The 25,951-nt window shown below is 36.9% G+C and overlaps 1 protein-coding gene across 8 annotated transcripts in view; it reads left to right on the forward strand.

The window, feature by feature from the left end:
* REV1 (REV1 DNA directed polymerase) overlaps nucleotides 1-25,951 on the forward strand; it is a 62,690-nt gene that overhangs the window by 19,694 nt on the left and 17,045 nt on the right. For 2 of the 8 annotated variants that reach the window (XM_040584737.1, XM_040584741.1), the window contains 10 exons: nucleotides 3,389-3,538; nucleotides 5,679-6,391; nucleotides 8,229-8,336; nucleotides 9,775-9,891; nucleotides 14,614-14,746; nucleotides 15,741-15,869; nucleotides 16,540-16,694; nucleotides 19,135-19,254; nucleotides 21,965-22,185; nucleotides 24,472-24,644. In XM_040584737.1, the coding sequence (XP_040440671.1) occupies nucleotides 3,389-3,538; nucleotides 5,679-6,391; nucleotides 8,229-8,336; nucleotides 9,775-9,891; nucleotides 14,614-14,746; nucleotides 15,741-15,869; nucleotides 16,540-16,694; nucleotides 19,135-19,254; nucleotides 21,965-22,185; nucleotides 24,472-24,644 (2,019 nt within the window). Of the gene's footprint in view, nucleotides 1-3,388; nucleotides 3,539-5,678; nucleotides 6,392-8,228; nucleotides 8,337-8,419; nucleotides 9,155-9,774; nucleotides 9,892-12,862; nucleotides 13,250-14,613; nucleotides 14,747-15,740; nucleotides 15,870-16,539; nucleotides 16,695-19,134; nucleotides 19,255-21,964; nucleotides 22,186-24,471; nucleotides 24,645-25,951 lie in introns of those variants that run through there. The other 6 variants (XM_040584739.1, XM_040584740.1, XM_040584745.1 and 3 more) reach the window with 5 other exon arrangements.

The following is a 25,951-nucleotide window of genomic DNA, read 5'->3' on the forward strand; positions in this document are numbered from 1 at the left end:
GAGACACAGATTGGATAGTGTGCTGCTGGCTGGGTGAAGAACTGGCTCAGCTGCCTGGCTCGGACAGTAGTGGTTAACAGTTCAGAGTCAAATTAGCAAATGGTTACAAGTTGCAGTTTATTGTCTTCATGAACAATGTGGACATAGGTGACACAGTAAAAAGTACCTTCAGCAAGTTTGTGGATGACAGCAAATAGAAGGGAACCCTTGGTATACGGGAGAGCAGGGCTGCCCTTTGGACAGTGTCAACAAACTGGAGGAATGGGATGACAGAAATGTCATGAAATCCAGCAAAGTCAAATGCAGGCTCCTGCATGTGAGGATAATTAATTCCATGCAGCCAGATAGGCTAGGGAGTCACTGGCTAGGAGACACCCTTGTAGGGAAGGACTTGAGTGTCCTGGTGGACTACAAGTTGACTATGGGTCAGCAGTTTTGCCGTTGTGGAGATAAAGGCTTATAGCATACTGGGTTGCGTTAGCAAGACCATAGCCAACAGGTCAAGGGAAGTGTGATTCCTCCAATCTATTTGACATTTCTGAAGCTACATCTGGAGTTCTGTGTCTGATTTGGGGCTTCTCAGTACAAGAAAGCTGGTTTTGTTCTGCTTGGAGAGAGGACTGGGGGTGATCTAGTTGTTGTATTTTGTTACTGATATAGAGGTTACAGAGAGCACGGAGCCAGATTTTCCTTCAAGATGCACAGCAAGAACACAAGAGGCAATAGTCTCAAATAGCAGCAAAGAAAATTTTGACTGAGTATAAGGAAAAGGATTTTTCACAGTGATAGTAAGCAGTGGAACAGGAGGTGCCTAGAGAGGTGGTGGAATCTCAGGCCTTGGAGATACTCAGAATTTAGGTGGAGTCAGCCCTGGGCAACCTGATCTAACTTTAAAGATAACTGTTTTGAATAGTGTTCGGACTAGAGAACACCAGAGGTCCTTTCCAGTGTAATATTTTAGTGATTATGAATTCTGTGATCCAGGGATTGTGGAATGGGGAACAGTGTTGAATGATGCATCTAAAATGGGATTCCTATTGCTGAACGTTAGTACAGTTAGAAAAAAACCAAACCAACTGTGTATTGATCTAGTGATGCAGCTACTCCAGTAGCTAAAATTTTACCTAGAACTTTTTAAGTAAATGTGGGAGTTTATCATATTCACACAGTGATAACGAGAAACAGTCTAACCAGGTATTGTAAAAGCCTACTTGCTGCATCACTGCTTTCTGTACAAGAAAACTTTGGAACTCTACCGTGTGTATTTTTAGCTTTATTTAGAATCATAGAAACATTTGGGTTGGAAAAGACCTTTGAGATCATCAAGTCCAACCATTAATCCAGGACTGCCAAGTCCATCACTAAATCATGTCACTAAGTATGAAATCTACAGGTTTTTTTAAACACCTCCAGGGATGGTGATTCCATCTTGGGCCGCCTGTTCCAAATGGCAATGTTTGGCAATAGTTGGCAACATATAATGTAAATGATGTTCCTTTACGAGTGCTATATATTCATGTATCAAACAGTATTTAATTGATATATTTTTAGACCTGTTTCTACTATCCCATTCCCATAGAAACCTTACTAGGTCTCTGTGTATATGCCTAACTAGTTTTAATTTACCTAATTGGGAAATGCGATCCCTCTACATATTTTTCTGTAATTGCAGCAAGAAAGCTCCTAAGGGCATTTGTTCCACTGTCCAACTCCCCTGACAGTAATACAGATTTGAGCTAGTTAAAAAGCACATGTCCAAGAGAAAGCATTCAGGTGTTGAACAGAAAAACAGTATCTGTCACTGAGCTAGGTTCTCTTTAAAAATTTGAATCCAATTGTATCTTCAAAACTGAGCACTAATTAAGCTGCTTTGATGTGAGAGAGGTTCCTCTGCTGTAAGAAATTTCAGCATCTCTGATCCAGTGTTCAACATGAAGAGCTGCTGTTGTGATTTAACCCTGGCTGGCAACTAAGCACCATGGAGCCAGTCACTGACTCCCCCCCTGACCCAGAGGGATAGTGGGAGGAGAATTGGAAAGGAATGTAAAACTTGAGGGTTGAGGTAAGAACAGTTTAATAGTTGAAATAAAAAATGAAAGAACAATAATAATAACAGTTACAATGAAAAGGAGGGAGAGGGGGAGAGAAATAAAATGCAAAGGAAAGGGAGGAAAGAAAACAAGTGATGCACAACAGAGCTGCTCACTGCCTGCTGACTGATGCCCCACCAGTCCCCGAGCAGCGATTGGCAGGTCCCGGCCAACCCCTCCAGTTTATATACTGAGCATGGCAGTACCGTACCATTCCATGGTATGGAACATCCCTTTGGCTGGTTCAGGTCACCTGCCCTGGCTGTGTCCCCTCCCGGTTTCCCGTGCCTCTCCATCACTTCACTGGCAGGGCCTGAGAAACTGAGAAGTCCTTGACTTGGCATAAACATCACCCAGCAACAACTGAAAATATAAGTGTGCTATCAACATTGCTCTCACACCAAATCCAAAACACAGCACTGCACCAGCTACTAATAAGAACGTTAACTATCCCAGCTGAAACCAGGACAGCTGTATATGGAGAAGAGGTGAAGTATAGGCTGGGAGGGCTGTTACCTCTACTGCCAGCAACAGGTATTGGGGTGGAAGGATGAAATCATGCTGTGGTGTATTTTTGAGAAGATTCCACTTCAAAGTCCATGATTTCCCTAAGGAATTCAAGAGTTACTGAAGTATAATTGCAGTGTCAGTGGAAGAAGAAAAAGAAGAGGGAGATACAGTGGAACACATAAGACAGGACTGAAATGATTGTGGTAGATACTTACGGAATGTCTATTTGGAAGTTATTCAAGCTTTCTTCAGTGAATTTTCTCACAAGGAGGAGCAATTACCTTTTCAGAATGGAAAAAAGTAGTTCCTCTTTAATAGTGAACCACATCCTAGCTGACCTTCAAATTCTACGCAGATTTGCTTGGAACACATGCATATGTATTGTTCCAAGTTTAAAAGCTCAGTCAGCATTGTTCGGTTAGAATAGCCTGGACAACTCACCATTATTCTTTTTTTTTTATTATTGGGCATTGTTTATTTTGGTTTTGAAAATACATATTTGATTTTGTGTCAATTAGAGAAGATAAATGGATGTAGACAACTGACCAACAGAACTGTGCAAATGTCTTTTGTAGTACCAGTCACCACATCACAAATTACTTCTCAGTGAAATTCAGTTAGTAGTGGGAAGGGGGCTGTAGAAGGGACTGCAGGTACATATAGCAGAACAGCAAACAGTAATGACTAAAGTAATAGTTTACTGTGCATAAGGTATTTTCTAGCACAGAAGGTTGGGGTTTTTTTAAATGTCTGAAATAGTAACCTGTTCCTGGTTTTTTTTGTTTCAGCATTAAAGCTGGGCGTCTCCTGTCGCACATTCCGTATCAGCTTTACACCAAGCAGTCAAGTGTTCAAAAAGGTCTCAACTTTAATAGCATATGCAAACCTGAAGATGCCATGCCAGGTCCAAGCAATATAGCTAAAGATCTCAACAGGGTGTAAGTGTTTCTGATCTTGTAATGCAGATGCTAATCTTTCACTCATAATGGGTTTGCACTTATAACTATATAATATTTTTTAAATTAATTTCTTCTCTATTAAGAGGAAATCTCTGAGGCACTGAAATTTAAATGTAAGGCATAGCTATATAAGTCAAGGACAGAACTACGGTTACCTTTACTTCGAGCTTTGTCTCTAACCTTAGGACCACACTTTGATTATGTGACTTAGAAATCCTAGGATGTAGGATATCTGTGTGGAAGCAACAGGCATACATTAAAAGATTCTGACTAGTGACACCGAAAAGTAGGTCTTTATTTCAAAAACAAAAAGCTGGTGTGATTTGATTACTTTTGCTGGAGGTGCCTAGGAACAAATAAAAATGCATATTAGTTAAGTTCTTTCTTTAGCTTCTTTTAAGCCAAAAAGTGACAGCATACCTTATATATGTTAACACCAAGGTTTAAGTCACACTTGAGAGAGAAGATGGATTAAAAAAATCAATTACAATGTAAGAAATTCTCCTAAAAGACCATGAGAAGAGAAGAGAAGAGAACAAAGCTACGAGTGAAACTTTTAACTGCCAGAGGAACTGGAATTTGGAAATAAACCTTCCACTTGAACATACTGTTCTGTAGATCTTTTTAAGGGGGTTCCCACATCTTTTTCAGAAGCATGTGGGTTTTTTAGAAGCAAGAATCATAAGATTACAGAATGTTTGAGGTTGGAAGAGACCTCTGGAGATCATATGGTCCAATGCTACTGCTGCTCAAAAAGGGCCAAGGATACTGTACAAGATACTGTACTTTCTGATGCGTAATGGTGATCTCTGTTCTTCTGTAGTCTGCTGATGTATTTAAAATTCAGTTCCACATAATGCTGAGGAGACTTTACCTATCAGTGGGATTTGTCTGTATTTAGAAAAAATGAAACTAGTGCCACAAAATTAATATTGTAAGGAGTATTTCTTACCTGTATTCTAAACAATGAATGATACAATTACCATCACCTCTTATTATTGCATTGTTAATGTTTTTCAAATGGGAAAAATATTCACGCTTCCAAAAATAACAATTTAGTCTGAAAAGCATGAGTTAAAAATCCTGCCCTAGCCTCTAGTACTAAATATGTACCACTGGGTATACAACTTTCAACCATGCAACTCCTCCAAAATGTTATGTGTAATAATTTATGATTGTGATAATCTTAACCAAATTGTTGTCACACTTAATTGGCTTTCTGGTTTCACTGGTATACTACATAGCTAATTATTGCCTGCCTTTTTTTTTGTGTACTTACATTGCTAGCTTTGGGAGTTGTGAATGGTGGTTGTGGGTTGAGTTTTTTTCAGCAGATCAAGAGTATGCACAGCTCTTGAAGGCTTTGGTTTTAATTCCACTTAAGGTTTGTTACAGCATTAATTCTTTGAATGAAAGCTTTACCTTTACATTGTCATAGTAAATGTAAATTGCCAGTGCACTTGTGGCAGGGTACTTTGTTTTATATGGTTAAAAGATGAAAATTTGTTTGTTTGGGGTTTTGTCAAAAGCTGAGAATGTGTTTGATTTATAGAGCTTGAACAGATATTTTTTTCCCTTGGGAGAAGGTAAAATAAATGCAACACATCAAAATAATTTTCTAAAAAATAGAAGTTTTCTCTGTATACTTTGTTTTTTTCTTTTTTTGTGTGTTTGTAACTAGATAAGGAAAATCACCTCTCTTGATAAAAAGGTAACTCCTTCTGATGGTTTGCATTATTCCTGCCCCATTCATGCTGACCATGGTAGTACAGTTCTGTTAACAAATAAATATTATAGTTCAGTTGGAGAATGCTGGTCAAATTGAAGGCCTTGGAAATAGCTGTTCTAGTGTAAGCATGGTTTTGGGGCTACTCCCATATAAACTCCGTGTAGTGCTGCATTAATAATACACCAAATCTGTGAAATCTTTTGTACAGCAATATAATATTTTGTGACATGCAGAGGACATGGCTCAGAGTTTGAGATAATTGTCTTGAAAATGTAAAAATTACTCAAATACATACCAGTAACAATTAGGAAGATAAATACTTAGCACTTGAAATGACCTGTAAGTGTGCCTTTTGAAAGATGCGGTATTAAAGAATCATTTCTGTTTCAGAAATCATATTAAAAAGTGTGAGATGGAAAATGAGATGACACCCAATGGAATAAGTAGCTGGAATGAAGAAGAGGAGGAAGAAAATGACGATTTTGGATTTGTGGAGCTGGAGCAGATCCTTCCTGGACGGAAACAAAATGGGATTCAGTCTCACAAAGACAGCACTGCCGTTTTTAACGGACGGACACACACTTCTACCAGTGCCTTAAAGACACAGGATTGCTTGGTGCCCTCCGGCAACGGTGTTGCAAGTAGGTTCTCTCCAAGCCCTGTGCTGGAGGAGGAGAAGACTGAAAAAGGCATGGTTGACTTTAGAGACTGCACAACGCAGCAGTTGCAGCAAAGCAACAAGAATACAGACTTCTCATGGAATCCACATAGGACTATGAGTAATTCATCCTCATCTTCATCTTTGCACAGTAATGCTAAAATAAATGGTGCTCACCACTCCACTGTTCAGGGGCCTTCAAGCACAAAAAGCACTTCTGTACCTGCTGCTAGCAAGGCAGCTTCCTTACCTGTGTCCAAACCTTCAGATTGTAGTTTTATTTCTGACTTTTATTCACGTTCAAGACTGCATCATATATCATCATGGAAGTGTGAATTGACAGAGTTTGTCAACAGCCTGCAGAGAAAAAACAGCGGTGTCTTTCCAGGAAGGGAAAAATTAAAAAAATGGAAATCAGGCAGGTCTGCACTTAAAACTGACACAGGTAGATACTTGTTTAAGAAGGTTTATGTTGAGAAGGTGCCTTATATCTTTGTACACGAAATGTCTAACTGAGACTAAGTAGGTTAATATTCACTGTCCACATTGTCAGGCTATCTTGAAAAGCTTGGTGACCTTGGTACTCTGAAAACTAAAGGATCTGACTGCTTTTGGTTTTGTTTGAGGTGGTTTTTTTAACTTATAAAATGTGACTGAATGTGATACTCTGGTCTATATTCAATTCCTCCTTGTGGAAATAGTACCTCTTACTTTACCAAGATATGTGGATTGATCAAGGGGAAAAAATACTTTCTATATATCTCTAACTACAAGTCTGTAGTTGCTGTGTGAAGGTCTAAAGGGAGAAAACAGAAGAAAAAACCTTGCTTCGTATAGTTCAGTCTGAAAATTAAAAAGATGAGTAACGTTTGGAAGTGAACTAAAATTTAATTTTTTTATTTGTTAGTAAGAATTTTATTTCTCTGGGTCTGTTTAAATGGTGTAGCAGTGTCATATAAGACTTCTGAACCTGGCTTGTGGCAGGCAAGAAATGTTTTATGTCATTACATCAAGGGCCAAAATGAAAAAAAGATGTGTAATTCATAAGAGGAAAAGCGTTACAAGTATAGGTAAAGCATTTTACATCTTTAGAATCTCATTTACAGTCTTACTCAATTAAAAGGCTAGCTCTGTACCATCAAAGAGATTCTGATTCTTGTGCTGTAAAAATACTCACTTGTAATCATACGAAGATACGCTGGAAGATAAATTACCACGTCCTAAAATATTATTGTTAGATTAATAAATTAACTGATTCCATGTTTGTTCTAGGACCCAGTTATAAAACATGTTAGCTTATGAACTACCTTAATGTGGGTTTTTTTCCATCAAAATATGGTATAAACTAATATATTTTTATTTCCTCTTTGATTTGGCCTAGAGTATTCAAATAGTAAATGGCAGTGTTTCACTTGACAAGTAGCAGCTTGTTAAGCATTAACTTGATTGCTTTATTTGTAAATACACCCTTTATAAGACCATCCTTATTTTTCAAAGAATGAGCTCAAATGGTAAATTATTAAAAACAGGAAAATACTTTTCTCATTGCTCAGTAATTAACGCAGATGTTAAGTGGAACAATTCACTGATGTCTTGAAGTATTTTTGCACTGTTACACTTTATGCATTGTTCAAATTAAGATTTTTGTTAGATATAGCTTCCTCTGGTATGTCAGCAACATAGACATGCAGACTAGAACTTCTAGAATACTTGATGCAAGTATTTCTCGTTCTTTAGGTGTCTAATTTTTTCAGTCTGGGGCCTTCTTGCTCCTCTTCGCTGAATGTTTGTGTGACTGTAGACTCAGCAATGAGAGAATCCAGTTGCATCAGAGGTTTAAAACTAATTTTGGTGTGGTTTATGAAGCATTAATGGTAGCTCTTAGCGCAGCTAAACTTATTTTTTAACTTTTGGAACAGTCTTCTGATTGATGAACAAAAAGGAGTAAAGTTCTTTGTTCCAGATTCAGTGTTAACTTAGTGAAATTAAGATCCAGTTCCCACAACATGCGTTAATCTGCTTGGGTTGGGGGAACTTGTTAGGTAGAAGGTGTTAATTACAAGAAAATAAAATAGAAACTTTAAGTTGATGCATTGTTTAGGCTGTTTGTCTACTTTTATGTTTACATTTCTCTGAGTAAGTATTTTCTTGGTGAGAAGAAACAAAAATCTTCATAATTTAAGGTGGTAAAATCCTTATAATAGTCCTTAATGACTACTGTGAGTAGTACCAAAGTGTGTAAATTAGGGTTCAAGTTTTCTATTGGTGTATCTTCATACTAGGTAATGTGTCTGTTGCGAGTTCATCCAAGCCACAGAGCTGTATAATGCACGTGGATATGGATTGCTTCTTTGTGTCTGTGGCTATCCGAAATAGACCAGATCTCAAAGGTCAGTATTTAATTCTACATGTTACAGTTTACTCAAGTTAAGCCTTTAAAAACAAAACCAAACTTGCACACTTCCAAAATGAACTTTGCATGTTAATCTTTTTCTGGCATCTTTGATAGTCAGACCATGCAACTTTCATATTCCTGCTTACTTTCTCACAATTGAAAACAAGTGTAAGAAAGAACTGGAATTCTTCTTGCTGTCTCCTTTTGGTATCTAAAGAAAGAAGAGAGAACTAAGATCTAAAGTAACCATTCTCTCTAACATTGCACAGATCTTGTGAGACTTAAATCTGCCATATTAGAAACTGAGGATCAAATTCTGATTGTACCAAAAGAGGGGTTTGGTCACTCTCTATTAAAAAAAAAAAGGTGGGATATCCTGATATTTTCGCTGCAGTAAAGTAAGGAGCTTTCTTTAGCTAGAGAAGTGGAGAGGTCAAGGTTGAGAATTATTTCTGCCTGATGCATCTTTTTCAAAGGAAATTTGCTTCTCCTTCCCTTTTCTATCTAAACTCTTATACATTAAATATACTATAAGACCTGGAGGATGAACAATTTAGTTGTCATTTAGAAGTCTGATTTGTGTGATCATCCTTAAGGCATAGTAAGAATTAGTGGAGCTCTTTAGCGAGTTTTGCACCTTAGAAGTGTACCATTCAGAAGCGGAGATGCTAGTTCTTCTGTGCAAACACTGAACTTCAGTGATGCACAAGTCTGAAGACTTGGTGCAGTGGTGACCATCTGACATCCAGCTATCCTAGACCTTGGGAAAGAGTAAGCTGCATATACAATTCCTTTGCTCTCCTCTGTCCAAAGGTAGGAGCAACTGTATCAGAGATATTCCTGGTATGTTTGGATCTTTAAAACTTTATTTCCTGTCAAGGTTCAAATTCCATTACTGGATTATAAAGAACCGAGGACTTTTATGCAAATATTTTTTCTGTTCCATGGAAGTCTGCAGGAATTTTCAGTTCATAAATAAGCTTCCTGTAGAAAAAACTACGAAGGCGCTAATATTACTAAAAAGTCGAAAGTTTACTAAAGATTTTATTTTGTACAGTTAATTAAACAAATGAAACTGAGCGTGTTGGTATGTATGTACATGATAAAGTACTTAAAATCAGTAGCGTTTGCAGTTAAACTGATGAAGTTTCACAGCTTCCATTTATACCGATTATTAAAGACAAACTAGTACAGCTGTATTTCCACTCTTTAAAAGCTTTTCTTCTTTACATGTGACTGCAAGTAAGACAGCAAATTCACACAGTGTAAAGTCACTTTCATAGCTGTTTCCTTCTTAATGCTCAAAGTATATAAACTTGAAAGTAATGACAAACAAATCAGACATCTGTATGATCCTAGCCTAGTTGTGCTGTTATTAAAATGTAAGCTATTATAGATGTTGACTTACAAGTACATGTATTTCTTCTCCACAGGAAAACCAGTAGCTGTTACTAGTAACAGAGGTGCAGGAAAGGCACCACTGCGCCCTGGTGCAAACCCCCAGCTTGAACAGCAATATTACCAGAATAAACTATTGAATGGCAAAGCAGGTACAGATAAGTCTGTTTGTTTGTTTGTCTGTCTGTCAGTCTGTCTGTGTGTTTTCAACTTTTGTTATTGAAGACTTTTTCCTTAGAGTTTTAAGTGCACAGTGGATAAGTTCGTTTTTTTCACAGAGGGGATTTCAGAAAAGAAATAATCTTTGGACAACAGGATGCCGGTGGCCTCAGAAATAACATGCCCTTGTGTCTTCTTGTCAATTAGTTTTGCTCAGTTTAGAGTGGTTTTAGGTTTTACTCACTTTCATTGAGGTTGAGTATAAGATATAATGCTAAGTAATTATTTAGAATAAGAAATAAATACAAGATGTCCAGGATCACTTTGTTCTGAGTAAGTCTGTTACAGAGAAGGAGGTACAAAATAAATTTTAAAAGTCTCTTAATTTTTTTTTACTTTAAAAGTAGAAATGACAGCACATGGCCAGTGAGAAACTGATTGTTTGAAGCTGACTTTTCAATTGCATGTGTACAGTATCTCTGTACAGTGAGTTAATTTGGGTGGTCCTTAGGGCATTTCAGGTTTCTGGAAAGTCTGTGCAACTTCCATGAGTTCTGTCTTTCTAGTAATTTTGTTTCCTCAAAATCAGGGTATCTGTTGTAGTTTGAAAATTCCTTGCTTGCTTGCAGTAATTTAGAAATTTGTTACTTTGTGTCCTCAAGTAGTACTCATGTAAACAGAACATACTTTTGTTAACAAGTATATTTTTACTTGTTTGTTTGTTTGTTTGTTTATTCTGCCTGAACTGCATTCAGTGTAAGAAAGCATATTGCTAAACATTGGCAAGTTGTTTCTGTTTTGGGTTTTTTTTTTTTCCCCAACAGTCTGCTTAATCAGCTTGAAACTTAGTTTTTACCTCAGGGCTGGTAAAAAGTGCATGTACAAGGGGCAACTGCTATTTCATTTCAGTTTAGATTTGAAAGTTGAGTTTCTCCTTTGCCCCTTGTATATGCACTTTTTCCAACCTTATGGTAGCAAGTACTACTGTTATAAAGTTTACACCTTAGTGAGTTATTTTGTTGATGTAAGAGGTGGAAAAAGACAGGTTGTTCTTCCATGGTTATTTCTGAAATGTTAGTACTTTAAAAAGAAAAGAAAAAAAAAAAACCAAAAAAAACCCCTAAAACAGAAAAAAAACCTAATCAATTCTGCCAATTTTCAAAGACATGTGGAAACAAGGTATTACAGGAAGTGATGCCATTTTATTGGTCTTTTTGCTGTAGTTTAAGATCACTTCAAAACTGAGGTAGAATATACGTTTGTGGAACCCACTGGCCTTTAACTTTTTGAGGACTTTTCAGGATGCTCCAGACTTAGCTTCTGCTGTGTTGTTTGCAATGCCATATACAAGTGTGTTACAAAGATAGCTGTGGGTTTTATGGTGTTGGATTTTCTGTAGTATAGCTTGTGTATGCACTATTAATTGGTAGTTCAGTTTTATACGGCGTCTTCGTAACTTTTATTAGGATCTTACACTGGGTAAGGGTGTGACAATATGATCAAGTGATGTTTGGAGAGTGAGGCAGTTAAATTATTGAAGTTAGCTGATTATCTAGCATGTTCTTTGTGATTCACAAATTCAATAGTGTCTCTTCTACTATATGTACTGCTTAAGGGTACAGCAGATTTCAGCCTGTTGTATAACAAACTCAGTTTCTTACTGCAGCAGCTTTTTCTCGGATAGCCCCACATTCGTTTCTTTAACTTCAGCATCCAATCTCACTGGCTTGCACACAGGCAGGCAGCTAGCTCTTTCTTTCTTGATACTTAGTCTGGTTGTGCAGCCTGTTGTTTTGGTGAAAGGATTTTTTCCTAACACTCTTTTTATAGTCTTTATCTCATCAGCTGCAGTTCATAATATTTTTTTAGTCTCTTTATGAATTTTTATGTCCATGCACAATGGTTTTATCAACAAAAATTACAACCTGTTGTTTCTGCTTGCATTCTCATAAGTACATGGCTTGTCTTCCTTTTGGGGAAAAGAAATTGGTTAGTTACGGTCTTAGATGAAAAGGTGGAATTACGGGTTAGGCTTTTCTAACATAACAGTATCTTAGAGATTTTATATGACACACTTCACAGCATGTGTTTAATTGTGCCATGCTAGAGGTAGACACAGTCCAGTAGGTACATGTATCACATGGAAAAGATACTTTTCTAAAATATCAAAAATTCAAAATGCTAAATTATGCTGTTAAACATACACAATTCTGTTTGAGGACACGTTATGTAAATGAAATGAAAAGGTAGTTGGCACCAACTCTGAACATGAGCATATTTTTACATCCATGCTTCAACATGGAACTCACATCATTTTTTGATGCTTCATGCTTTCCAGGCTGTTCTCTGATTTTGCTTTCTCCAGGTCTTGCCTATTAGAAAAAATGTTCTAAATTAAAAAAAAAAAAACACACCAAAAAAGAACAAACAAACCCAAACCTTTATGAATCACTTTTGACCAAATACTGAATTCCGCTGCTTCAGCTACTTCTTTTTTTGCAAATTACTTCTTTAGTGATACTGGTTCTGCCTTTTGATCTGCATTGCTAGAGAAATATCTAGTGTCAATAGAATCTTGACTCTTTTATGAAATACTTTCTTTTTCTTGTTTGAATTCATCCAAAAATGTATAACTTTTAAATTTAAAAACTTGCTATCATTCTCGCCCTAAATCTCCGAATTGGAGATAGTCTTTCTGGGTAGTAGAAATTACTTCTCTACATACATGCCATCTTTAACATTCATGTTCTAAAGATAGAAGATTAACATATGTTAATCAGGATTCATAGTTTGGGGTCTCTTTTCCATGGCCAGGATGCCCAAGATGTGAATGTTTTCTAGGCTTCCTTTCCCTCAACCCTAGTATCTCCCTTTTTTCATTCTAAAGAGCAGCAGATTTTAACCATCATATTAGTCACAGATTTATTCTCAGCGATTTCTTTTTCACAGACTTGGGTCCTGGCCTCTGATTTCTCCATCCGTTGCTCCACATTCACCATGTGCCTGTCTAGTTTCCCAGCTTTTGATGAGAGGTTCTCTACCTCGCCTTCCATTGAGGACAATGTGTTCTGCATTGCCCTGAATTTCACATGAAGTGACTCCATCAGCTCATGGGGGGATCTGCTCTGCTGCGAAGTGGAAAAAGTCGACGAGTCCAATGAAGATAGACAAGATGACAGCATCATCTCAGGCCAGGGCACAGGAAGGCATGGACTAAAGAAATTGTTCTTGTCATTCTTATCTTTATTTGGGGCATAATTTTGCTCTAATTTTCAGTTTTGCTCTAATTTTCAGACATCTTAGGTAACTTACTGAGCTCATCATACATGAAAATATTTAAGACATAAAAAGGTACACAAATTTAGCAGAGATTCTGAACAAAAGCAGTTTTTCATGAGTCAGGTTCTACCCCTGCTGTCTCCACTCACTACAACACTTTCTCTGGTCTGATAAGTACTTGTATGTGCACACCATGTTACTGCGTAACGTAACATTGTGGCACTGAAGAAAACTCCCTGTTTATTATATTACAGTGGTGTATGGTGGTATATAGACTACAGTAATGAAAAAGAACTATAACATGCATACTGGATTTCATTTTAAGTAAACAGAAGCTTTTTGTCTGTGATAACTTGTTTTGATTCTGGTGGGGAGTTTGGGAGGGCATAGTAATTTTTGCATCTAGCCATTTTTGCAGGCTGATAAATATTCAGAATATAGGCACATATCTTTCAAGGTTTACATACCGTGAAAACCCAAATAGAAAGGAATAGAAAATGCTGTACTTGATGCCAGTTATGCAGTGTCATGGAATTCTGTTCTATAGTACCTAGTATGCAGTGGGCCTAGAGGACTCTAAAATTTATCTAAGAGCATGCAGTAAAGTTTTATAAAATTAGGGAAGGTCTGTCTCATTTTAAGTCTGGGGTTGCTGTATTTATAAATGTATCGTTTTGATCAAAGGTAAATTTATGGTGATATTTGAAAGAAGTTGACATATCCTACTAAGAGAATTACTAGGAAGGAACAGCAGTTTTGCCAATTAATATCCCCGTAAGAGTGTTAAAAGAAATGTAAGTTTCTAGCTGGTGTTTTTTAGTTTGAACTAATTAGCATTCTGGTTATTTCACTTCTTAAAAATCACTTTGTGGTATTTAAATTATTAGAAAAGTAGTTACAAGTAAGAGGTTGTAAGTAGGATAAAAAGTGGGTTTGTATTCTGAATTCAGTTTCTGTGTTCTGGTGGTAGTTGTGCTTTTGTAAAAAGGAATGTAGCAAAGTGTCTTGTTCAGCCAAGCAGTTGGTAAATTTTTGAGTGTCTTGTATTTGTTTACAGGATGTGGTTGTAGCAGTTAGCCTCAAGTGTTTGTTCATTTTTATTGTCATTAAAGCTGACTGAGATCAGTCTTGTTTTACACTATGGTGTATGTCATCACCAACAAGCTGCTGTCTAGTAATTTGGGGGGAAATAGAAACAGAAATTTTCTGTAGCTTAATGTTATTCTCAGTAGTATGTACAGACCTACCTGCAGAGACTGGTGTTTTTTTCCTGGACCATGACATGAATCAATATAGTAATAAGAACCTCTTCATCAACAGGTAGCAGTATAGAAATTGTATAAAATAAAATCAATAATGTTTATATTATTCACATTCTGTCTGTTGAACTTTTAAGAAAAACAGTATAAAACCAAATATAAATATTATTTTCCAAGCAGAAATTAGAGTACCTGATAAACTGGACTCATCAGTCTGGGAGCATATGGATTCCACGCATGTGAATGGAGCTGACTTTGATCTCACTATTCTGTCCATGGCTGAAATAGCTTCTTGTAGTTATGAAGCCAGGTAGGTAAAAGTTACATATCAGGTTGCTTGAAAATCTCATACAGATAAGCATAAAATGTCCAAAAATAGCAGTTGTTCAGTCTGTTTCTTTAGCTTTATCTAGACAGGAATTTATTTGTGATGTTTTCAAAACTTCTAGTTATATAGGTTGTTAGAATTTAACACTAGGTCTTCCCTGTGGATGCTGCTGCTTTTTAAACACTCCTTAATAGCTCTTAACCTAACCTGCATGTTACTTGAAACAAAGCCTATTAAGGAAAACCTTGTGCCACTCACTGTGATATTGTTGATTTCATGATGTTATCTTCACTTCTTTGTGTCAAAATTGCATTCTTTTATGGAATTAAGAACACTTTGTTGCCGAAGGAAGTAAAATCAGACAGGAACTGCAATTACTAAACTTAAAACCGTTTCTTACACAGATTACTCTGAGCATCCCCAGTAACGTACATTATAAATCTTCAGAGTATGAAATGACTTGTTAAAAATAGAAGCACAGTGTTGGAAATAGGATTTTCTTTCCTGATGGAAATAATACTCCAGAAATTATTCCTTCGTTGAAACCTTTCTCAAGCATCTTAAGATAGGCAGGCTTATATTTGTATCTTAAAAATTTAAGAGTTACAGGAGCGTAATTTTGTAAACTTGCACAGTGGAATATAAGATCCAGTTACCTTAGTTTCTGTAGTTTATGCTTGGTTTTAATTTGAAACAAGGTAGCAAGTAGCGCTTTCTGGAGACTTTTGGTTTAAGCATGTTCCCAAAGGCGAGTTGTCCGTGCTGCATGCCTGAATATTGTACAGCTACTTCAAATACTCAGTCTGCAGTTATTTTTCTTATCTATTAAATTGCTAGCAGTTGGGACTAAACTCCTTTTTGTTGACAATTCATTTTTATGGGAAAAGACAAATACTTCATTCGAAAATACCTCATATTTATTTGTGGAAAAGTTGGTACTGTGTTTATTTGGGGTTTTTTTATCCTTTCTATTTAGACAAGTTGGCATAAAGAATGGAATGTTTTTTGGTCAAGCAAAGAAGTTGTGTCCAAATCTTCAAGCAGTTTCTTATGATTTTGATGCATACAAAGAAGTTGCACGGACGGTATATGAAATATTAGCAAGGTAACATGCTGCTTGTTTGCATGATCTTTCGTGGTAAGATTATCAAGCATATTTTATTTGCCACTGCTGCATGTCGTTATTCAATTTAGCATTTTCACCTCCATGTTACTTTTCAGCTTCAATTAAGCCATTCCTATTTGAGATCTTCCTTTTGTAGTATTTTTGTTATTTAAGCACTGTGCTGCTTCTGAGCATTCTGTCTTGAAGCCAGGTCCTCTAAACAGTGAACATCTGACTTCCAAAGGAGTCATTGTTACATTTTTTACTGATTACACTATGAGAAGCAGATCTTTGCTTAGTAGTGAGGTACTTCCAGGAGGGTTTCTTGAGTAACTTAAGAAGGGGTTATTGGAGTAACATCTATTAGATGTTATACTTTCTGCGGTTTAAATGCACTTGAATAAAACTGGAAATTTCTTATTGTCAATGAAAAAAAAGTGTTCAGCTCCTCCAGTTGTTCCTTTAGAATCGAGATGCATGTTGAGATTAGCCCTGCCTTAGCAACGTTACTGTAATTTGCTGGTTTATCATTTTTAATATGTAAGTGATGTGTGATACAAAATAAGCAGGGAAATGCCACCACAAAAGGAAGACTTTATTTGCTACATATTTGTTTTAACAGATGGTGAGCTGTTGCTGGTGTTTCACCTCCTTTACTTTGTGTTGATAGCTATACTCATAACATCGAAGCAGTCAGTTGTGATGAAGCACTAGTAGATATCACTGAAATACTTACAGAGACCAGATTGACTCCCGATGAACTTGCAAATGCTATCCGCACCGAAATCAAAGCCCAAACTAAATGCACTGCTTCTGTTGGGATGGGTAAGTACCTTATTTCATTTCTGTTTACAAGCTGTGCCTGCTATTGTTAGGTGTATCAAAGCTATGTAAGATTGCTAAAACTCTGTAAGTACATGTGTGATATGGAATATATTGCCATTTACATTAGTGTAACTAAAAATGCAGGAAAATCTTCATATATGGGAAGTTTTAAGCAAAAATCTATAAAATTGCCATTGCTTCTCCATTGTTATCTGAACAGTATGCTAAAATCCCATCCATATTATATTATTACATTCAACTTCATGAAATGCTACTGTAGTTTTCCAGTAAATGGAAAAAATGAGTGGATATTCTGTTCCTTATTGGAGATAGCAGTAAAAATTTACAGGGTGGCATGATTTAGTATAATTATTAGAAGATATTGAAAGCAAAAATTTATATGATTTATAGTAGGTGTTGTATATGCAATCACACATCTGAAGAGACTTACTTGATTTCTTTTCACTTAGGCCTTTCCTTTCTCCTTTGTTTTTGTCCCTAATTAAACTAGAGTATCCGTAAATAAATATACGGAGCATGTATAAGTGTATGAAATCCACTTGTGAGACAAGCTGAAATTCATTACTGTAAGCAGAATTCTTCCTTTATTTCTTATGATATCATAGTACAGAGACTGTAATTCCCTGGATTCGTGTTTATGTCTTGTTTTACTTGAAATACATTTGTAATCTCTTTTATATGCTTATTTAGTGTTTGTTTTTTGCTTTAGAAAGTGCAGAATTAGGTTTTAAAGCATTATTTTCTAATCTGGTATCATAGTTCTCTTAGAGATTGAAAGAGACAAATGCCTATGAGCAATTATTATTTTTTTTCCCTAATAATCAATTTGTGTGAGATACTGGAAAATAAGGATATTGGTATCTTTTCTAGAAAATTGTATGGTAGGTGCACAACAAGGATGTTTACTCTTCACTTATAGTTCATCATTAAGTAAATAAATCAGAGGAAACAATTGTACTATTACATGAACGTAGAGACCTTATCTGAAAAACATGGTCTGCCTGAAACGTATATCTTATGTAAGTGATTTATATGTTGCCCAATGGGAAAGTTGTACCAATATAATAAAATGTAAATTTGAATAGATGATGTTAATACTATTGAGATCTCCTCTTGACACTCTTGTCTGATTAGAGATAAATTAAGGAAGGCCATGCTTATAGCAGTTGAATAAATTTGATTTATTACCCTAGAGATTTTAGTGGCTAAACTAAACTGCTTTAAACAATGCTAGTGAAAGATTAAACACTCATCTATAAACATCCTGTATCCATATCCTGTTAAGATGTAAACATCTTAACCATTTTTTAAGTGAGGTATTGGTTTTCTCCTACTTTACATCAGTGTTGTGGGTATAATACATTGCAGAAGGTAAATCACTAGATTTCCTGGTGTTAGAGGCTATGTTGGTATGTTTGATAGATAAGAGGATCAGTAATCTTCAGTACTGTATAGACAAAACATGGATCCCCAAAGTTAAATACGAAATTGAGAGGAATGTGTCATTAACTGTTTCATCAATTTAACGCCTCAGTAGAAACAGTGCATGTTAAACTCTTGTTACTGTTCTTAATAACTAAAATTTTAGAATAGACAAAAGAAATGTGAACATAGGTGGGAGGAGAGGAGCAATAGTAACACACAGTGCTGTGGGTTATGAATTCCCTTGACCTTTTCTTAGTTTGCTTTATCGTAGAACAGGGTGTTTGAGTGGCAATAATGAATGTGTTTGCGTATCATTTCAGAGATCTTACTGGCTGGGCACGAGTAAGCCTATAAGCAGACAAGAAAAAGTGCTGAAATAGGTCTTGTTCCCACCACACTTTATAAGTGTATATGTAATAATTTAATGAAATCATTGGATTATTTTAGTGAATACTCAGGCCCAAATATTACCTTAATTCCAGTATTTCAGATAAAATACACTTGATAAAGTGGTCACCTAATTATTATTTATGTTGACCACAGTGGATTTTTTGAAGTTCTGCAGTGTTAAAATACTACACTTCTAATTCTTTCAACCGTTTCCACTTAACTGTTTATCTGTATCTCTACATGTGTAGACCATAACCAAGACCAATAAATTCATTGTTCTTAGGGAAGTGTCCTGTACTTACTTTTTGGTTGGTTTGGGTTTTTTTGGTGGGATTTTGTTTGGTTGGTTTTAACTTTGCAATTCCAGTTTTACTGGTTACACTGATGTAATTCCAATTACACTGATGTAATAACAAGTACTGCTAGCTGCTAATCTGAAAGTAGATACTGTGCATATATATGAATGCATTTCATTAAATTCTTTGTAAAAAGATAAAGGATTTGACCGTGCTTTCTGCATTTTTACCTTGACTGTTGAACTGCAGCATTCTACTTGAGAAGACAGAAGTTAGTACCGACACACTTTAATTTGTTCTTTTTACAGGTTCCAATATTCTGCTGGCCAGAATGGCAACTCGTAAAGCAAAACCAGATGGACAGTATCACTTAAAACCTGAAGAAGTGGATGATTTTATCAGAGGGCAACTTGTTACCAGTCTTCCAGGTACTCCTTTCTTTTAGAGAACATTTTACCTCCTGGTACTAAAACTGTGTCAGCTACACATATGTGTTCTGGATCAAATAAGATTAGATGTTATTCCATTGTTATGATCAAAAAAAAGAAGATATACTGATTTCTAAAAATTTCTGACATTTCTGAAAAGAATCTGTTACCTTTTTGTGTCTTGGAGAAGCATCTTTTTCAGTGAAGAATTTTACAGATTCACACAGCGTGATCTATGGAAGAAGCTCAGAGTTTAGTATGTTATGCAACCTTATATTCTTTACTAAAATTATTTAGATAAGTCATTTCAAGTGAGTGCTAGTTTGTTGTATCATAATGAATGTAATAAAATTAGTAATGTCAGGTACTTATTGCTAAGAGAAGCAGGTTGTTCTTGGAACTGAGAACTAGCCCAAGAGAGTACTCTTTCTAAAAAAGGAGTGTATGAAGTCAGGAGTTGGAAAAAATAGTGCAGATGCCATAATAAAACAGAGGGCATATGAAGGAAAAAAAGGAGAGAGAGGAGAGAGGAGTTTGTTTAATCTCTCCTGCATCTAAGAAACTCAAGAGATATTTCAGAGAGCATAAGGACAGAAGGAAAATGAAGAAATAAAAGTTTGGCAGAGGAGAGTGTTACCAAACTAGAGAAGTGTTCCTGCTTGCAACTTAAGCTGTATTAGAATGGGTGATAAATAGAGGGAAAGGTGGAAAACAAGGCTACTGTGGGAATATTACCACTGTTCTACATCCAGCTATAGACAGTTTTTGGTTATGGTAGACTTGGAATACTCATTAGGCTTTTGTTACACAAGTAATTGCTTTTTTGGGGGGTAAGGATCTTTAGTCAATAGTATATTGCAACTGTGACAGAATGTGTTGATTTTTTAAAGAACAACAGGTTTCTCAAATTCCAGTTGGTTTTTGCCTAGTTGTCTGAAGAAACGATTGTGACTATGACAATTTATAATTTCAAGTGTGACAGTACTAATAACTTCATGAACCGTTTGGCAGTTTTAGTCAAATCTTACTGAGAGGTGTAATTTCTAATGACATAGTGTTTCCACAAGTTTTGTGAAAAATGACCGCTTGACAGAGAAGAGTGGTCCAGATGAGTACATCCTTCGAGGGACAGGCAGGCAAAATAAACTGTTGTACATTTTGGCAGTTGTTCGCAGTCATCATATGTATAGGCAGAGTACATGTTTTCTGTCCTGCATTCCTTAGATAGGAGAGAGAAGGATATTAGAGTGAGAAGTGGAGCAATTGAGTGGGATGCCTGTGGACATAGAGAAGACCAGGGAGAAAGTGGAGGGGAAGAAAGAAGCGTTTCTGGCCCACAGGTTTTTTAGGGAGATTCTCCGAGGCATTGTGGGAGAGATGAGATGGCAGGGAACTGGATTTACTGTGCTGGGAGCATGGCAGGCAGTAAGGATATACGGACTATAGCTGTATGAAAACAGGCTTTATTATATTTTCTTCATTGTTCCAGAAAAGTACTCTAAAGTGTTGTAGGCTAAACTGTTTCCTGGCATGTAACTCTGCATTGTATTGTTAGTCAATACTTTAGTAGTATAATATGACACAGGCATAGTGCAAAAAATGCTGAGTAAGCAGTCAGTTATGCTTTGTATGTTAATGATCAGCCTACATTTGTACACAGATATTTAGTGTTAAATGTTCAAAATAGTATTTTCTCTGTTTAAGGAAAAAAAATGGAAGGGAAACAAAAAATAGACAGCAATAGGCACTGAAATGGAGAAGTGGTAGGAAAGCGTACGTGGACAGGTGGTTTACTAGAAATTTTCTTAATGTATCCCCTTCCATGGCCAAACATAATTTACAGCACAGCACCATTGCTCTTTGGCCTAACTTACAGGTGGTGTTTTTCTTCCAGAAAATTATTCATGTAGTACCATGCTTTGACGTATTTTTAAAGTTTTCAGAATTGACTTGCATGTTCATAGTAAAAACTTTCTAATGTTTGTCAATAAAGCTACCTAGACAAAGAAACAGATTATGAAAGCTAGAAGCTGATTACCTGGGGTTTCTAACTTTCACTGACTTTGCTAGTGTAAACTCAAAGGACTAATATTTTTCAGAAGTAACAGGCCTCCTCTCCAAAATTCAGAAACACACTTAAGTTTATCACACTTACATATGTGATGTTGCCATGGTTACCTACAATTTCCAGTGTTTGGTAATTCAGAGCACAAATGATACAGGTATGCTATCACTTCTACTTGAAATACTGTTTTTCTACCAAGGAAGCAGTGGAACAGTAGTCAAAATATTTGTTGGTTTTCTTTTAGATAAAATCACTTGTATATGATGGCAAAACATATTACATGTTGGACACTCTTTTTGGACTGAGTGTTGTGGTCTTCAGAGCTGTATACTCTGTAACAGGCACTACCTTGTCAAGAAGATTTGCAAGCAGGAGTCATTCACATTTTACCCAGAAATAAAGAAATGCGCAGCAGTATGACATCTTAAACTAAATATGTAAAACAGATTAAAGAAACACAGGTGAAGACAGCAAAAGTTTCCCTTTGAACCATGTTTTATTGAGTGGAATTTATCTTTTATGGTGTATATTTATTTATTTATTTGATATGACCTAGTGTAGGTTTAAAAAGACATTTTATTTTTTTCAAAACCTGACTGGCTTTGAATTGTGTAGTGTTAACAGAACTAATTGCTTTGTTGTTAGGAGTTGGCAGGACGATGGAATCTAAGCTGGCTTCTTTGGGAATTAAAACCTGTGGAGATCTGCAGTGTGCTTCAATGTCAAAACTGCAGAAAGAATTTGGTCCAAAAACAGGACAAATGCTCTACAGATTTTGTCGTGGTTTGGATGATCGACCTGTTCGTACAGAAAAAGAAAGAAAATCTGTTTCAGCAGAAATCAACTATGGAATAAGGTTTACTCAGGTAAATTTGAACTTACTTTCTTTTCTGCAGTGACTTCTTTGAGCTGTAGAAGAATCTTCTCATATTCTGATTATTTTCACTTACACTTTGATCTGTTAGAGCACCATCTTAGCCACCAAATAGAAATAAGGAAAATTAAGAAGTAGGAGACAAAACAATAAAATGGGAGAAGAGACTGCAAAAGTATTGGACTGAAAAGAAGCTTGCACAAAATTAGCTGGCTATTCTGCATTTGTTATGCAAGTCTGGTGCAGAAAAAGGGAACTGCAGTAGGTTTGTCAGCACCTAGCATTCTCTTTCATTTAAGTGCTGATTATTCAAAGATGCCAGTGCCTGAAACCATCACCAGCTACTCCAGTACAACACTTTTGTTAGACCTTTTACAAATATTGTAGGAGGGGAAGTGTTGCTGACAAAATTGTATTAAAAAACAACTCAGCTTGAAGCATTTGTAGAAATGATAGAAAAGTCAGGTTGGGAGAGAGACCTCATGATACTGTGTAGTCCAGCCTTTTGCTCAAAGCAGGGGGAAGCTATGAGATCAGACCAGTTGCTCAGGACTTTATCCGTTCTGGTGTTGGAAACCTCAGAGAATGGAGACTGCACAACTTCTCTGAGCAACATGTTCCACTGCTTGACTTTCCTCATGGTGAAAAGATTTTCCTTATAAACCCTATTTTCTTCATCATCTAGGTGTATGCTTAAAGTTAGACTTGCAATTCTGTGTTGGTGTTTCTAAATACGTAGGTTTTTAAAAAACTTATTTCCAAAAGGGTAAGTATTTCCTACTTCTTTCAGTATTAGGATAGGATTCTACCATCTCACCTAACTTGAGCAACCTACAATATAAAGAAAACACTTGAAGTTAAATAAGACAATTGCCTGTGAGTCAGCTTGCTCTTTTCACTTGTCATGAAAAGGAGTGGTTAGGTCAGGTTACTTAAAGAATTACCACCAGAGAGTTTTAAGTGCAACATGTTTATTAGGAGTATGAGGAAATGCATCTACACAAGATTCACTGGCAAGATTCATTCTGTTACTTATTACATGGAGTAAATGCACAAAGATAAATCGAGTTGAAACCAAGTCAATAGTAGAATTGGAAACAGTTTGTAAAGATCAAAGGTATAAAAGGGTAAAGGAGATCCTCCCATTGAGTCACAAGGTTTAGAGTAGACCCCCTTGCTTTCTAAACTCTCACAGAGTTTAGGTGCGGCTGGATCCAGCCTTAGTCTCAGGCTTGGTCAGCAGTTTTTGTCTGAAAGGGAAGGGTATAGAAAGTGGGGTAAAGAACAAGGGAGACCCTTCTGCTGAGTCACGAGGTTCAGAATAGACCCCCTTGCTTTCTAAACTCTCTCAGAGTTTAGGTGTGGCTGGATGTTTTCCTAGTCTCAGACTTGGACGACAGATTAGATCTAAAGGCAGGGAGGGAGAGAAACAGAAAGTTTATTCACAGTGCATAAGAGTTTAGCAGCAAATCAGTTTGTTTTAAATCACAAGATTACATAATTAACCTAACTACTTCAGGCTTGCAGTATATATTACAGCAAAGCTAAATACCTACTAAAAGTTTGCCCTCGAGTTCACTGAAATACTCATATCGTTATGCCTTTTCATTCCTCGAAGGGCGAAGGGTTGAGCTTCAAGGAGCAGGGGTATCAGCCAAGGCCCCATCATTGACCTTCCACGATGGTCCCCCTCGTATCACAAACTGAGCGGTTTGCGAGCTCTGAGCAGCGTCCGGCTCAGAGGGAGATGCTGGTCGCAGCCTGTTGCGCTCCAGGAGAGCTCAAAAAGGTCTTACTTTAGCACTGCTGTTTATAAGGCTGTGAGATGACTGGCTTTAGTCATCAGCAAATTTCCATCCTAACCTCAACGTGCGTTGGTAATTTGCTGAAAAATTCCAGGAGCAATATATTATTCCACTTGGTTACCGCTCAGACTGTGATCCACCAGGAGCATTCTGAGGCTGTCAGGGAATAACTCACAGTTTCCGTTCTTCTTCCCTGCTTTGACCAGTCACTGAGGAGTTCCAGCACAGGCAGTGCCATTCCCTGCCTCAGTTGAGTAGAGGAGGTACAGCCAAGAGGTGCTTAACTACCCAACTCATTACTCAAGGCACCGAGGACTAGCTGGCAGCTGCCAAGGTTGTAGAGCAGCCTGAAGAAGGGAAAGTGCACCACCACATCTGTTTAGACAGTCTGGATTGCATTAGCTGTTAATGATTAACCTTCAATATATGAAAACTAGGAATTATCTAAACATGTTGTTGTTTTTCCCTCTCAGCCTAAGGAAGCAGAAGCTTTCCTTCTGAGCCTCTCAGAAGAAATCCAACGTAGACTTGAAGCTGCTGGTATGAAGGGTAAACGATTGACCCTTAAAATTATGGTCAGAAAGGCTGGGGCACCAGTGGAGCCTGCAAAATATGGAGGTCATGGAATCTGTGATAACATTGCCAGGTAACTACACGTGGAAAAAACAATGGTCAATAGTAGGTATAAGTACACTTCTGCAAGGAGCACCAAAACTTACAGGAAGACAGGATGGAAATTTTGAAGTGCTTGGTACCTCATTGTCTACATATCAGACCTGCACCAAAGTCGGAAGTAGAGTATTGTTATCAAAAGTCTTTGGTCATCAACATGAAATGTAAATCCCCCAATGATAAAAACCACAGACTATTGGGAGGAGAAGGAAGGAAGGGAGTAAGCTGTCTGAATGAGAAAGAAGAATTTTGACATTCATGTTTTGCCTTTGAGTTTTTTCAAAGAGAAAAATGGGGGGAAAAGACACTATATCAGAAGCTGAAAAGATTTGGGCATAGAAGAAATAATGTGTGGGTTTCAGAGGAAGCAGGAATGGGAAAGAAGGAATCTGACTCCACAGAAATGCATTCTTTCTGGTTTGAGGTTGTTTTCTTAAATGAATGTACTCATGTGTCTGGATGCTGCTTAAAAATTAAGGTGATGTAGCAGAATATTTTCAGTGAATGATTGTGACTGTTTCTCTTGGTAGGGAGATACATTTTTTTATCTTTTTTACTTTAATAATCTGTAGTTTAAGGTTGCTCTTAATTGGTAATAGTGTCATGAAATACTAGCTAACAAAAGCATTTTGATCTTTTAAAGGGTTTGTCTTCAAACAGTAATATAGTTATGTCTATATTGTTGGCGTACATTTCTCCAGCTTGCGCAGTATTGGAGCTGTTTTCCTTTTGCAGCACCTGTAGAAGACATATTTACATCCTGCACTATGACATGCATGCAGCAGCATTTTTATTTCTTTCAGTAACTAGCAGAGTTGAAATGTTCTGCTGCTGCAATCTTGTTTCCTCTCCCTGAGCTCTGTGTAATGTTGGGTACTTTTCTTTTTCTCGAGAGGCTTTCTGCTGTTCCTTGATAGGTTCTTGGTCACGTGCTGATTGTGACAGTTGGAGTCAATTCTCAAAGAAAATTGCCTTTGTACTTGTCAAGAAGGGTGTCTGATCCAGGACCGTTCTTCTTCAAGTCTAGAGTCCATGGGGCAATATTTGCGGAATTAGTTGCTGCAGAAGACTGAGAAGCCACTTTCAGTGCTGAAGATTGGAGCTGGCATCAGACACTTTGGTCTACAGTTGTCCATCTTAGTACAGACAAGTTTCTTTATGTCAAATCTGTCTTTCCTGTTGTTTTACCAGTAAGTCTGCAGAGAATTATTTTGGTCCTAGAAGAAAAAAAGACAATGAAGATCCAAAGTGGAGCTAAGAAGGTTGAGTCACAAAATCTCG

The sequence above is a fragment of the Falco naumanni genome, chromosome 2 (assembly GCF_017639655.2).
Source record: "Falco naumanni isolate bFalNau1 chromosome 2, bFalNau1.pat, whole genome shotgun sequence".
NCBI classification, from domain to species: domain Eukaryota; kingdom Metazoa; phylum Chordata; class Aves; order Falconiformes; family Falconidae; genus Falco; species Falco naumanni.